The sequence below is a fragment of the Centruroides sculpturatus genome, unplaced genomic scaffold (assembly GCF_000671375.1).
Source record: "Centruroides sculpturatus isolate CEXI.00-Female unplaced genomic scaffold, Cexi_2.0 scaffold912, whole genome shotgun sequence".
Taxonomy (NCBI): domain Eukaryota; kingdom Metazoa; phylum Arthropoda; class Arachnida; order Scorpiones; family Buthidae; genus Centruroides; species Centruroides sculpturatus.
In genome coordinates, this window is record NW_019385214.1 from 4,583 (window position 1) to 20,780 (window position 16,198).

At 26.6% G+C, this 16,198-nt stretch overlaps 1 protein-coding gene across 1 annotated transcript; it reads left to right on the plus strand.

Annotated features, from left to right (window-relative positions):
• Positions 1 to 3,386: 3,386 nt before the first annotated feature.
• Positions 3,387 to 13,200, plus strand: LOC111636252 (PRA1 family protein 3-like). The gene is made up of 5 exons (XM_023381462.1): positions 3,387 to 3,552; positions 5,434 to 5,505; positions 6,458 to 6,463; positions 10,230 to 10,351; positions 12,814 to 13,200. Exons 1-5 carry the CDS (start codon positions 3,426 to 3,428, stop codon positions 12,862 to 12,864), a joined length of 378 nt encoding a protein of 125 aa, XP_023237230.1. The 5' UTR covers positions 3,387 to 3,425; the 3' UTR covers positions 12,865 to 13,200.
• Positions 13,201 to 16,198: the final 2,998 nt, after the last annotated feature.

The following is a 16,198-nucleotide window of genomic DNA, read 5'->3' on the forward strand; positions in this document are numbered from 1 at the left end:
TTTATGAAACTTTCACAAAATTCAGTGTGCAGTCAAAATTATCTGCATCTAGTTGTACAATAACTGATATGTAAGGATGAAACTTGTGTGTCTAATATTCAATAAACTGATGATAGAGAAATTACAATAGCAGTTCCCATTTTATGGAGCAACTGCTGGGGTTTGTTTAGTGCTGAAGCCAGCATAGCAGCTACCAATGCATTACTAGTAACTTCTTGAGGATGCCCTGATTTCTTTGCATCTTGTACCATTCCTGTTTTAACAAGTTTTTGGTAGAGCTGCAAAATGATAGTGGTGTGGCTTTGGCTTATCGCATATATGCTGTAAGTCTGGCAGATTGCCTTGTTCATAAGTTAGAATAGGTTGAACTCTTTCCTGAATTATATAAACTGTTCTTATTGAATAATTACATACACTCTAGAATTTCTGCAAAAATTGCATGGATGTTTGTCTCACCTAGTCTATAACTGGACAGCAGTAGCTGTTATTAACAACTAAAACTGTTTTTTTCTCATTTAAAAAAAATCATTTACATAAAAAGAGGATTAGTTTTCTTTCGTCAACCATGTTATTTCAAAATTGCATAAAAATAGAGATAGTTATATACCAGTGAAATAACTAATGGTTCGTCTGTATCAAAATCTGAACATATTTGCACTAACTATTGTAGCTACTGTAATTTAAACTCTACCTTACTATAATACTATACTGATTGCAAATAAACAAATCCGTGCAATTATAGTAGTTTTTAATTTTAATTAAATAAAGTTAAAAGTAACAACAAAAAAAAAAAAACTGGTAATATTTTGTATTCCTGCTAACATCTGTATGTTGAATATTAAAAATAGCATGTTCAATCCTTACAACATAATGGTTAGTTATGCAGCTGGACCTACATTTGTTGAAAGTGATTCGGCCACAAGAATTTTGTGCAATTAATATGTTTGGCAGTATTGTGAACCTGAAATGATGCATCGTATAACCAGTACACTATACATCTAGCCCTCTTTTTACACAATTTTCAAATAATGTGGTTGACAAAAGAAAACTAATCCACTTTTTGCATAAACAATTTTTTTACACAGGAAAAAACAGGTTTTTTGAAAATTTTTAAATTTAACTTTTTGTTAAAATCAAGAGTTCATTTATCTCTTTTAAGCTCAGTACAGTTATGTACAGTACTGTACTGTGCTTAAATTTTTGATGTACAGGTATCGTACGTCAGAAAATGCAATATGTTAATTTTATGTTTTTTATGCTATCTTGTATTTACTGTATTTACCTACAAACAATGTTAACAATAAATGATGATAGAATAAAAAAGCTTGTGTTTCTTTTGTAAATTGCTTATTTTTTTCATTCCATTGAAGTTCTGGATCCTATCAAGCATTTTCTACGGAATGCGTGATCTGTACTTTTTTACGTGATTTATGTTTTATGCAGCATTCTTTAGAACATATCCATCATGCAAAAAGAAGGTTAGGTGTACACTTTGTTTTTGATGATTTGTTTACAAGCTTCTCTGCGCATACTATGGCATGTTTCTTTTGGTAAAAATATTGCTGACAGTTAATTACAATGACATTTAAATAGTCTAGAGTTATTGTATGTAACAAAGTATGACCAGTAACTCTAGGTAAGCATATGTAAGCATAATAAGTAAGCATAATTCATAGTCACATACAATTACTGCAATGAGAAAAAGGTTGAAAAACACTGCTTATCTATAATATATAATATTAGTTATTGTTTAATACAGAGGTAATGTATTCTACATTTTATATTATTATTTGATTTTTTAGAAGAAAATAATAATTCATAAATAAATTAATCAAATTTGTATAAAAATGTCTGATTTCTCAAAAATATTAAAAATATAAAAAAGTTGCAACACTCAACAACATATTTTCTCTGTGAAATGTATAATTATCTTATAGGATTATTATATAGGATGATATCAATAATAATTGCCATATCTAAGTCATAATTAGAATTTTCTCTTTGTAATATATATCTTTCAGATGATAATACAGTGATACCCCGAACTTGTGCGATAGGTGGGACCGAGCGATAACTGCGTAAGTTGAATTCGTGTAAGTCGGGGTATAATTTCACAATTTATATAAAATCCAAGTCGGATGTATGTAAGCTAATAAATGTTCTCGTTAATCTTATCTCTTCTTTTGATTTGTTCACGGTTAGAAGAAACCACCACATAGAGTCTCTCAAGTCTCCGTAGATATAACAAACACAGAAATAAATAACACAAAATAAATTGTGGCTATGTGTCAATTCTGCGCGACACGTCTGAACATGTAAGCCGAACAATAGTGTGGGGGGATTGAGTAATCGAGAGTTTCTTGGCGCTCAAACAAAAGATGAATCGACGAGATTTGAAAATCGCGTAACTCCGGGTTTGCGTAAGTTGAGGTATTACTGTATATATTATAATCTGAAGAAGAGATTTCATCTGCTTATATTATTTCTGATTTTATTTAGACTCAGATACTTAAACTTTTGTTGTTATCTTCCTTCATAAAGTATTTGTAAAAACTATTTCTTTTGAGAGAAAATATTTTGTTGAAGTTTTCATTCATCAGGTTTTTATTTATTTTTTTTAATATGATGGATAAAACAAATTTAATACAGGTTGGATGGAAAGTAACTAGGCTTTGAGAAATTGCTAAAATTTCTATATTTCTAATGCAAAGATGATGATAAATTATTTGACATGTACTGTACCTTATTAAATGGAAATATGGATACACACCTTAAAATTTGATGTAAGCATTGATGTCATCCATTAATGACATTTTCCTCAGATCATGATATGGATGGATGGCCCACTTCTCTGTGCATTTGCAACCAACCCTGTGATCATTTTATCTTCAAATGACAATTATCAATTGTTTTCAGATGGATTGTGACATGTCCCTTCACCATTCACTACTTTTGCTGCATAGCAACCTTTCCATATCTTGTAATGTGCATCAATCTGTGCTTGCTTCTGAACAGAGAAGCAATCACAATTAGCCATTTTTTTTTATTACTGTGCGCAGCCTCTCAGTTACTGCTCACACTACCAATATGGGAATTATAAAATTCTATTGATTTATGTACATAAACACATAAACACACACACATTTTATTATGATTGCATTATTATTACAAAAATTATAGTGATTTCTCAATTCTTAGTTACTTTCCAACCATCCTGTAGAAATCAAAATAGAAATTTTTTCTTCTAATATTGTAAATTTAATGCAGTAGCTGTTTATGTAAATATATTTTTATTTTACATTATAAATAAATTCTTATATTCTTGGTATTATTTTTTTATATTTATATTAATCGCAATACTTTTATATCTCAGTTTCTTATTTTTGTTTGTTTAAAATTTTTTTAGTTTGATACATCCAGTAAAAATGCTCTGTGGCATGTTGGCAATATTGGCAACATTTGGTCTTTTCTACTATATTACAAATACAAAAAGAACTGCAACTCGTTTCAAGCGTGATCATCCTCTTATCAGTGTTGGAATAATCTTTTCAGGTATTTAATTTATTGAATTAATTGAAAATGTTTGTTATTTATTGTAAACTTATCTATGAAACATAATTTTATTTAATAATAAATATTAAAATTCAGTTTTTTTAGAATTTTAAATCTTGTTTTAACATATAAATATATTTTCTCTCTAAATTGTATTTTTATATTGTCCTTTTAAGTTAAAAAGCCAGCTTTGTTGATACTTAGAGTAATGAATTACTGTACTCAACATATCAAAAGTTGAAAATAAAGTAAATAAGCAAATTTATTTACAAGATTTAAGTATTGCTAAAGGTTCTACTGAGTAATTTTCTGTTTTCATTGTGCCATTACATAAGCAAATTTCTACAATTTATGCATCATTTGTATACAGGTAGTTGGCTGAATTTTTAGGTAGGCTTATTAATGTTCTTTTGCTATACATGTTTGATAGAGAATTAAAATATATTTCTGAGCAAATGATTATTATGGGATATTCCACAATGATGATAGTATGAAATGAACAGCTGGATTCCTTTATCAGGCTATTAAATAATTTACTAAGTAATTTGGCAGGAGGAAGGTAGTCAGGATGCTGTTTGTTATAAATTTAATTATAAATAGATTAATTTAATTTAATTTTAGAATATACTGGAAGATTGGTCCCAAGAGGGACTTGAATTCACAATTCTGCTTACTGTGCAGTTGCATTACTAATTATATGGAGATGGAAGACTAACTGCCCACCTCCTGCCAAATTATTTTAGTAATTATTTAGCCTTAATAACCCAATAAAGGAATTTGGTTGTTTGTTTGATCTTTGTAGTAACTATGATAATGTTAGAAAAGTTTCTTCACAACAGTTATCTTCTTATGAGTCATTATTAGAAATGAGATGAAAGAAATTTATTTTATTTAAAAATAAACATATTTATGAATATAATTAAAACTATGAAAGAGTTTGAGAATATTTTCTGCTGTTTTGCTGATATGAACATTTAATTCTGTTTTCAAAGACTTGTATCAAAGTCTCATATGTAATTAATGTGATGTAATTGGATATTGCAATTTTTAAGTGTTTGATTGCTTTATGTTTGTCTTCATAAACATCTTCAGAGGAAAAATCTGAGAGGGACAAAATATGCTATTCAACATCTTATTCAAGATACACATTTGTACATAGAAGCTCAGGATTATTTTGACTAATTTCATTAATGAAAAATTAAGACTATACAAAATAAACTTTGAGTCCTTTTTGTGTATTATCATCCTTTTATTCCATTCCAGGAACCACAAAACAGCCGGCAACATGAAGCAACACTTCCACAAATAAAAAGATGAAATAAAAGGATGATAATAGGCAAAAAGGATTCAAAATTTATTTTGTATAGTCTTAATTTTTCATTAATGAAAGATACACATTCCTTATTTTATCTTCATTGAACTTTGCAGTGAAATGCTTCTAAAACAGTTTTTTCTTTATTAACATAACGGCACAAAGATTAAGACACATTATTTTGTATGTTTTACACTATAGAACTGAATCTTCAAAGAGCTGTGATCAATGATGACTTATTAATACTTGTTGTGATGACTTATTCATAGTTAAACATATTGCAGAGGAACTTTTCTAACCTACTTTTAACTATAAACTTTATTTACTATTTGGAAAAAATTATATTATGTAGGTCTTAAATTTTTTTGAATAATAGAAGATTTGTATTAAAAAGGCACAATACAATTTTTTTAAAGTTTTACTGAAGTTAAAAGTGTTTTCGAGTTCTTGTAATCTTAAAGTATGAAAAGATATTAATTATAATTAAAATATTATCATAATTGGACATTTATTATGATACTTTTAAATTTTATATATAGTATTTGTAATTTATGAATTATATTTTTTAGGAGGTTATTTCATTGTTTATATGCTTGGATCTGTTATTGTTTTCCTGTTTGGTATTCTTCTTCCTGTTGTCAGTAAGTATACTTTTTAAATTAGTTTTTTTATGACATTTTTTACATTATTTTGACTTCTTAAACTTTTAATAATAAAAAAAAAGCACAGTTAAATGTAATATTTCTTTTATGGCCAGTAGTCAAAACTGCTGTATTACAAATTAAGAACTTCTGTCTTTATTTGGATTTAATATTTTAGTTGTACTAATTTTTATTGTGCTCATTATTTTCTTTATAAATATTTTGTTTTTATTATTCATTTCTAAATAATAGAATAATAATATAAATCTAGTAACAAATATAAATACAGAATAAATGTACATATATTTTTTAATGTTTTTTTTTTATATACAGTCAATTCCCCTATAAGACGGTAGATACGTTCCGTTCTTTATGAATCAATTTTGTTGGAATCACAGCCAATCACAGTTCGACACGTGTGAAGTTTATGGACTATGGCTGTTTGAAAGGTTTTCTTCCATAAAATTAATTGATTCTAGACTAATCCGACTCAACATTTCCAAAATACGTATATTTTTTTTGGNTATGATGATTAATTTTATTAATTATAATCTTCGATGTACTAATATTTAAATTTCTGAAGTCATTCTCTAACAAATAAATACTCCACTACTCCTAATGCTTTATATCTATCCATTAGATATTTAAACTTGCATAAAAAAAAATTGTCAGTAGTTTCTATATAGACCTATCTTTGTTTGGAATGCTATAATGAAAAGATCTAAAAAAAATTGTTTGAGATAAAATGAATAAATATTTTTGACTATTTCAAATCTGATGTTAATTTTTCAAACAAAAAAAAAGAAGCGTAATGGAATAAATAGTGAATAATTTTGATTTCTTTTCTATTCTAGATGATGCACAAGATTCTTAATTTGAAATTTCAAAAAATTACAAATAGCTGATGATGATAATCAAGTTTTCAGTTTAAGCTACTGTATATTTTAAATAGTTATTTGTATTGGCAACTAATATTGTTATTCATATTAAATATTTGATTTATATTTTAGATTGAACTTATCAAATCTTGATATATTATTTCTTCATATAATTGTATTCCTATTAATAATTGTGATATGTAAGTACTGCTAATTTAATGCAGTTATTAAAAGATGCCATTTACTCTGCGTATAGTGGCTCGTTAAGTTGGTTGCTTTTACGACAAGATGTAATCTGACAATGTTCTATTGTGCAAATAAAATAGATAAATTACTGCACTTTATATAAAAAAAAAGCATCAATTTTGTCTAGTCTTTCTTTTTTAAATAAAAATCTACAAATACATTTTAGATATAATCTCTAAAGTTTTCATGTTGTTGATAATTATTAACTTAGCCTAATCATAATCTGAAGATGATCTGTCTTTAATCAAAATCAGGTTTATTGAGTCATTGTTTATAATCTCTAACAATATTCATATTCATTATTTATTTTATTTAAAATTTAAATTATTTTTAAAACAGTTGCTTTTTAAAATAGTTTTTTTTGTATAAGTTTATTATATGATTATATATTATGTGGTGGTCAAATCTTGTCTTGATAGGAGCTATACAATGCCTATCAGAAATATACAAGAGCTGCATCCTCTGTTGGGATGCCTAAGGGAGAGCCTTGTCATCTATTCATATTATGCATAATTAAAATATTATAATTATCACTGTTATTTTACTGGTATTATATAGTTATAAAATACAATCAGGTAAACAATCACCTAATCCCCTCAACTTTCTGAATGTAAGGTAAACATATAGTTGCCTGTTGAAAGATATGTTGTGAGTTTATGTGTACCAAGTTCATAAAAAAGAAATAATGTGTACGGGAGCTGAGCTGCAATGAAGGTCTAGAAGGGCCAGTTTGGTCACTATAGGAAATATATACATATATTTTTTTCAACACAATCTTCATTTCATTCCTGGTATGTTCAGTTCAACCAATTCTTCATAAAGGGAACTTCAAAGGTGTACCTGGTAGTGTCATAGATAGTCAATGCCAACATATATTACTACAGAATGTTTTTACAATACATGTTTCCATTGAAGTAAATACATTTAGAGTTCTAATCACTTCATATATCTGTGATAAGTCAAATTAAAAATCAGAATAATAATAATAATTCTTGTGTTGAAAATTTTTTATAGGTTCAAGCATGATTTCATTATATTACTTTACTTCAAATATCAGAAATATGATGATTATCTGTACATCATCCCGGTCATGTTGCAAATAATACAATGCATAAAATGACAATGAATTCTGTATCTTGAAGATTTATTTGAGCATCTGTGTGTACTTGTGCTTGAGTCTGGAACTAATACTGTCTGCTATAGAAATTATTAGTGTACTGTTGTTAAAAAATTTAGATCAGTGGTATAAATTATCTACAATGGTTTTCAAGGTAAATAAGTGAGTATAGGATGGTAAACTTGTTTCTTGTGAATTAAATGGATCTTTGAAAGTAGCATTGGATCATGCTGGAAACTTATTACCTGTAATGATTAAAAAAAGCAAAAAGTCCCATAAACGTCACAAATTCCTGAAGTAAATATTGAAGTTAAATTTTTAAAAATAAAAGCAAATTACAGAAATTGAATTCCTTTCACAGTGGTGCGTTATAGCTTCATGGGCCCCAGGCAGATTTGAATTAGGGACCTCGTAGTGTTGAGTTCAGACATTTTTCTTCCAGGGAGTTTTTTCGGAAAAAAGTTTTTTTAAATAAAAGTTCGGTTTTCGACCCCCTATTGTTGGGAACCCTGGCAATTGCCCTTTTTTTCTACAGGATAACGCGCCACTGCCCTTTCATTTATTTAAACTGGACCCACCAATTGGTGAGTGAATAACACTACTGAACAGTGGTAGCTGGTCGCGAGTTCGCGCCTAACCAACGGGCTGATCACGCGGATTTTTCACGTGCCTAATCTAAATAGGGGTTTCTAGTTTCCTGTAGATCCTCAAGGCACTCCCTTCCTTGGCAGACCGCCCGTGTGTTGGTTGCCTTATCCCACGAATCCAAACCAATTTACTTGAATTTATTAACGTTGCTGATATTAATATTGACAAAATTAAACAAAAGGAAATTTAAAATCTTTATTTATTTACTTTCAGTAAGACTTTTTCATTAACTTGAAAAACAAAATACAAAAAATGTAATTAAGTTACCTCAGAAATGGAATTTATCCGCATTAAAACTAAGAATGATTTACGATCTTACAAAATTTTTAATATAGAATTTTTAAATTACGTTTTGTTAGCATTTTGATGATTTAATTTTAATACTGTAAGCACATTTAATTAAATAAATATCAGTATAGAACTCTATATAAATGTGTTACTATGGAATAGTTACAAACAATAGATTTTATCTTCTAATAAGCATTTATTCTTTTTTCTAAATTCTAATTATACAAAAGAAAGAATTATATTGAGCAAACGAATAATGTGAATTTATTTTAAAATAATTTAGGTTAACAATACAACAAAGAGAATCCAACTTATAATAATAATAATGCATTTAATAACTATTCAAGTTTTACTATCTCCAACATGTTTATGTTTTTCTTCCTCTGTTTAATTTAACACAGATTTTTCTTCAATATTATTTAAAGCAAAGCGGGGTGAGGACATAACATAATAACAACTGCAGAACACCCGAAAGAATCCGTTTGTCCTCGATATAACTCAATTTGAAAGACTATACGAGCCATAACCTTTCGAGCGACTATAGTAACGTTCAGCCTTTATAGGAAACTACAATATCTTTGTTGTACTTTATATCCACAACCGCAACCTTGGCGTTAAATGATGCGTGAAATGCACTTCAATAATGAAAAACATGTAACTTGTACGAGCCATCACGAAAAACTTTCAAAAATATTTATTCTCACTCAAGAAAAAAATAGAATAATAAAAGCGCTGAAACTCGATACTTCATCTCATTATTTAAATTTAAATTAAATTTCTATTCATCCAGATTTTTAACAAATATTTTCTATATACATATACGTTTCTTCAAATTATTTAAGATGATTAATTTTATTAATTATAATCTTCGATGTACTAATATTTAAATTTCTGAAGTCATTCTCTAACAAATAAATACTCCACTACTCCTAATGCTTTATATCTATCCATTAGATATTTAAACTTGCATAAAAAAAAAATTGTCAGTAGTTTCTATATAGACCTATCTTTGTTTGGAATGCTATAATGAAAAGATCTAAAAAAAATTGTTTGAGATAAAATGAATAAATATTTTTGACTATTTCAAATCTGATGTTAATTTTTCAAACAAAAAAAAAGAAGCGTAATGGAATAAATAGTGAATAATTTTGATTTCTTTTCTATTCTAGATGATGCACAAGATTCTTAATTTGAAATTTCAAAAAATTACAAATAGCTGATGATGATAATCAAGTTTTCAGTTTAAGCTACTGTATATTTTAAATAGTTATTTGTATTGGCAACTAATATTGTTATTCATATTAAATATTTGATTTATATTTTAGATTGAACTTATCAAATCTTGATATATTATTTCTTCATATAATTGTATTCCTATTAATAATTGTGATATGTAAGTACTGCTAATTTAATGCAGTTATTAAAAGATGCCATTTACTCTGCGTATAGTGGCTCGTTAAGTTGGTTGCTTTTACGACAAGATGTAATCTGACAATGTTCTATTGTGCAAATAAAATAGATAAATTACTGCACTTTATATAAAAAAAACTTCCATGCTTCAATGAGATTAAGAAACATGAAAAATAAGCTCACTAATAAGATTGAGACCATTGGATTAAAGAGAACACCGATGGGGCTGTTTCTTGAAGCTCTGGGACAAGAACATGAGGCAGGATCATAAATTTTGGTTGCTTTTTCTCAAAATTATGAGAAATATATTTATGTAAAATTTAAAAACCTCATCCTCTAATAATTTATTTGCCTAAAATTGTACATGAATTAATGGCAATTTGCAATGCAATTCCTATTCTAACAGGATGAATAATTATATTTTACTAAATTTTACATTTAAACAAGGCAGTCATATTAATTCTATTATATTTATGTCAATGTTTATTGTAAGTTAATTAATCCCACCTTAAAAACTTTGTTCTTGATTTGCACATCAGTTTATAACTGAATTAATTTTGAAGATTTGATTTTGTTCAGTGTTGTTTTAAATTATTATGATCTCAGATAACATGATTTGAACTATATTTTTCTGTATGAAATTAGAAGAAGAACCAAAAGTTTGAAATAGATTATATAGGGCATACCAAATATTTTTTCTTATAAATGTAAATATGTATATATATATATTCAGAATAAGGATGGATAGAAGAGTTTCTTTAAGCAGTAAAGTTTACATAGAAAAAGATATGAATGTACTTTTTTTTTGTTTTTTTTCTTTTAAGAAACAAGAAAATTCTAATTTTATATACTGGATTATATAAGAATGAATGAATGATTCACATAAAGAAAACATGTTAGAATTGATTCCTTTAATTTTTGGGGTAGGTCTATATAAAAATATTGATAATCAGAGGAAAATTATTTTTTTTTTGAGTATATTATTTTCTTTTTTAATTTTACTTTAATTAACAATGAAATAATAAAATATATTCCACTGTTTAAATGTGTTACTTCTCAATATATATTGAAATTTTTAATATTTTATTTGTATAGATTAAGAAAATATATTTTCTATTCTTATGTTAAAATTAACAAGTCCATTTTTACAATCTGTTTACAAAAATATTTCTTGAATTGTATAGCATTCCATTCTTAATATATATCAATTATGTATTATTGAAATTTTTGATTGAATGCAGATATGAATTTATTTTATTCTAGAATTTTTATTTATTTTTTTAATATATTAATTCTAGAATAAGTGTCATAATCAAAGTAAAGAATTAGTATAAGTAAATTTTACAGTAGCTGAATTTGAAGTAATGATAGTTTTAAAGCAACTAAAATATTTTTATATCAGTTAAATGAATGTTTTTGATTTTAAGATCAATGTGAACTTATTTGATTCTACTATTATAATTTAATAAATAAAAAAAATCTCAGATAATACAAATTGTAAAATGAAGATCTGAAAATAATATTTTTTAACGATTTTAACTCTGAAACAGTAGTCTTATTACATACTAATTTGAAAAGATAAAAGAAAAAATTTAATACAGATAAATTTTTGTTAATTTAAAATATTAATAAGATAGAGTTTGTTTATTACAGTCAAAAAAACCAAAATATATATTTCTTTTACATGTGTATTTCTTAGATTACTTATTTTTTTTAATTAGAAAATTATTTAAATGTAAGTTAATTTATATGTAATGCACAATGAAATCTTTATATCGTGTTGATTAACAGAATATTTACTGTTATAATTTGAAGATATGCTGCTATTTAAAAAAATACATACAGGTCAAATTTTCATTTATACAGATAAGAAAGATGTATAAGATTGTAAGAAACTAAAAAGTAGAGATCTTTCTAAATTTTAGAATTGTTTTAGTTAAACAATATTTGAATATTATTAAAATATTTTCTCTAATGTTTCTGAATGGAAATGAACGTTCATATATTTAATAATTAGAAAACAATAAATTATATAATTTGTTCTAAAAAATTATATTAATTTTTAGCAAACTTTACATTTATAATATTGTTAAATAAATATATATTTCTATATAAAAATATCTTAGACATTTCGAAATTTAGATTTTCTGTAAATGATTGTCACTTCGAAGCTTTGAATAATTTTATTCTTAATTTTTTATTCTATTTGTATTAATATACTTTTATATCTTTTCATTATGCATGTTTTTTTATTTTTTCCACTCTTTATAAGAATAATTTTAGTCAGCAGCTTTTGATTTATATAAAATATAATGCTGAAGGAAACTGTTCTATTCATCCAGATTTTTAACAAATATTTTCTATATACATATACGTTTCTTCAAATTATTTAAGATGATTAATTTTATTAATTATAATCTTCGATGTACTAATATTTAAATTTCTGAAGTCATTCTCTAACAAATAAATACTCCACTACTCCTAATGCTTTATATCTATCCATTAGATATTTAAACTTGCATAAAAAAAAAATTGTCAGTAGTTTCTATATAGACCTATCTTTGTTTGGAATGCTATAATGAAAAGATCTAAAAAAAATTGTTTGAGATAAAATTAATAAATATTTTTGACTATTTCAAATCTGATGTTAATTTTTCAAACAAAAAAAAAGAAGCGTAATGGAATAAATAGTGAATAATTTTGATTTCTTTTCTATTCTAGATGATGCACAAGATTCTTAATTTGAAATTTCAAAAAATTACAAATAGCTGATGATGATAATCAAGTTTTCAGTTTAAGCTACTGTATATTTTAAATAGTTATTTGTATTGGCAACTAATATTGTTATTCATATTAAATATTTGATTTATATTTTAGATTGAACTTATCAAATCTTGATATATTATTTCTTCATATAATTGTATTCCTATTAATAATTGTGATATGTAAGTACTGCTAATTTAATGCAGTTATTAAAAGATGCCATTTACTCTGCGTATAGTGGCTCGTTAAGTTGGTTGCTTTTACGACAAGATGTAATCTGACAATGTTCTATTGTGCAAATAAAATAGATAAATTACTGCACTTTATATAAAAAAAAAGCATCAATTTTGTCTAGTCTTTCTTTTTTAAATAAAAATCTACAAATACATTTTAGATATAATCTCTAAAGTTTTCATGTTGTTGATAATTATTAACTTAGCCTAATCATAATCTGAAGATGATCTGTCTTTAATCAAAATCAGGTTTATTGAGTCATTGTTTATAATCTCTAACAATATTCATATTCATTATTTATTTTATTTAAAATTTAAATTATTTTTAAAACAGTTGCTTTTTAAAATAGTTTTTTTTGTATAAGTTTATTATATGATTATATATTATGTGGTGGTCAAATCTTGTCTTGATAGGAGCTATACAATGCCTATCAGAAATATACAAGAGCTGCATCCTCTGTTGGGATGCCTAAGGGAGAGCCTTGTCATCTATTCATATTATGCATAATTAAAATATTATAATTATCACTGTTATTTTACTGGTATTATATAGTTATAAAATACAATCAGGTAAACAATCACCTAATCCCCTCAACTTTCTGAATGTAAGGTAAACATATAGTTGCCTGTTGAAAGATATGTTGTGAGTTTATGTGTACCAAGTTCATAAAAAAGAAATAATGTGTACGGGAGCTGAGCTGCAATGAAGGTCTAGAAGGGCCAGTTTGGTCACTATAGGAAATATATACATATATTTTTTTCAACACAATCTTCATTTCATTCCTGGTATGTTCAGTTCAACCAATTCTTCATAAAGGGAACTTCAAAGGTGTACCTGGTAGTGTCATAGATAGTCAATGCCAACATATATTACTACAGAATGTTTTTACAATACATGTTTCCATTGAAGTAAATACATTTAGAGTTCTAATCACTTCATATATCTGTGATAAGTCAAATTAAAAATCAGAATAATAATAATAATTCTTGTGTTGAAAATTTTTTATAGGTTCAAGCATGATTTCATTATATTACTTTACTTCAAATATCAGAAATATGATGATTATCTGTACATCATCCCGGTCATGTTGCAAATAATACAATGCATAAAATGACAATGAATTCTGTATCTTGAAGATTTATTTGAGCATCTGTGTGTACTTGTGCTTGAGTCTGGAACTAATACTGTCTGCTATAGAAATTATTAGTGTACTGTTGTTAAAAAATTTAGATCAGTGGTATAAATTATCTACAATGGTTTTCAAGGTAAATAAGTGAGTATAGGATGGTAAACTTGTTTCTTGTGAATTAAATGGATCTTTGAAAGTAGCATTGGATCATGCTGGAAACTTATTACCTGTAATGATTAAAAAAAGCAAAAAGTCCCATAAACGTCACAAATTCCTGAAGTAAATATTGAAGTTAAATTTTTAAAAATAAAAGCAAATTACAGAAATTGAATTCCTTTCACAGTGGTGCGTTATAGCTTCATGGGCCCCAGGCAGATTTGAATTAGGGACCTCGTAGTGTTGAGTTCAGACATTTTTCTTCCAGGGAGTTTTTTCGGAAAAAAGTTTTTTTAAATAAAAGTTCGGTTTTCGACCCCCTATTGTTGGGAACCCTGGCAATTGCCCTTTTTTTCTACAGGATAACGCGCCACTGCCCTTTCATTTATTTAAACTGGACCCACCAATTGGTGAGTGAATAACACTACTGAACAGTGGTAGCTGGTCGCGAGTTCGCGCCTAACCAACGGGCTGATCACGCGGATTTTTCACGTGCCTAATCTAAATAGGGGTTTCTAGTTTCCTGTAGATCCTCAAGGCACTCCCTTCCTTGGCAGACCGCCCGTGTGTTGGTTGCCTTATCCCACGAATCCAAACCAATTTACTTGAATTTATTAACGTTGCTGATATTAATATTGACAAAATTAAACAAAAGGAAATTTAAAATCTTTATTTATTTACTTTCAGTAAGACTTTTTCATTAACTTGAAAAACAAAATACAAAAAATGTAATTAAGTTACCTCAGAAATGGAATTTATCCGCATTAAAACTAAGAATGATTTACGATCTTACAAAATTTTTAATATAGAATTTTTAAATTACGTTTTGTTAGCATTTTGATGATTTAATTTTAATACTGTAAGCACATTTAATTAAATAAATATCAGTATAGAACTCTATATAAATGTGTTACTATGGAATAGTTACAAACAATAGATTTTATCTTCTAATAAGCATTTATTCTTTTTTCTAAATTCTAATTATACAAAAGAAAGAATTATATTGAGCAAACGAATAATGTGAATTTATTTTAAAATAATTTAGGTTAACAATACAACAAAGAGAATCCAACTTATAATAATAATAATGCATTTAATAACTATTCAAGTTTTACTATCTCCAACATGTTTATGTTTTTCTTCCTCTGTTTAATTTAACACAGATTTTTCTTCAATATTATTTAAAGCAAAGCGGGGTGAGGACATAACATAATAACAACTGCAGAACACCCGAAAGAATCCGTTTGTCCTCGATATAACTCAATTTGAAAGACTATACGAGCCATAACCTTTCGAGCGACTATAGTAACGTTCAGCCTTTATAGGAAACTACAATATCTTTGTTGTACTTTATATCCACAACCGCAACCTTGGCGTTAAATGATGCGTGAAATGCACTTCAATAATGAAAAACATGTAACTTGTACGAGCCATCACGAAAAACTTTCAAAAATATTTATTCTCACTCAAGAAAAAAATAGAATAATAAAAGCGCTGAAACTCGATACTTCATCTCATTATTTAAATTTAAATTAAATTTCATTTAAAAAAATTCTTACTAGTTAATTAATAATTTGTAAGACTCCAGTGATAATAATTAACTTGTCAATGCCAAACTTCTTACTTTAAATTTAAATTTTTTAGACTTTAGTTTCTTTACTGCTGGACATTATCTAAATATTATTCTTATTCGTGTTTTGAATAAACGATATTTGATAAGTAAATGAAATAAATTATACCCTAAGAAAGAAATAAAAAAAAGTTACATGGTCGTAACTCATCTAATAAAGAATTTTCGTGGTCGTTCATAGCACAGTTTACTAA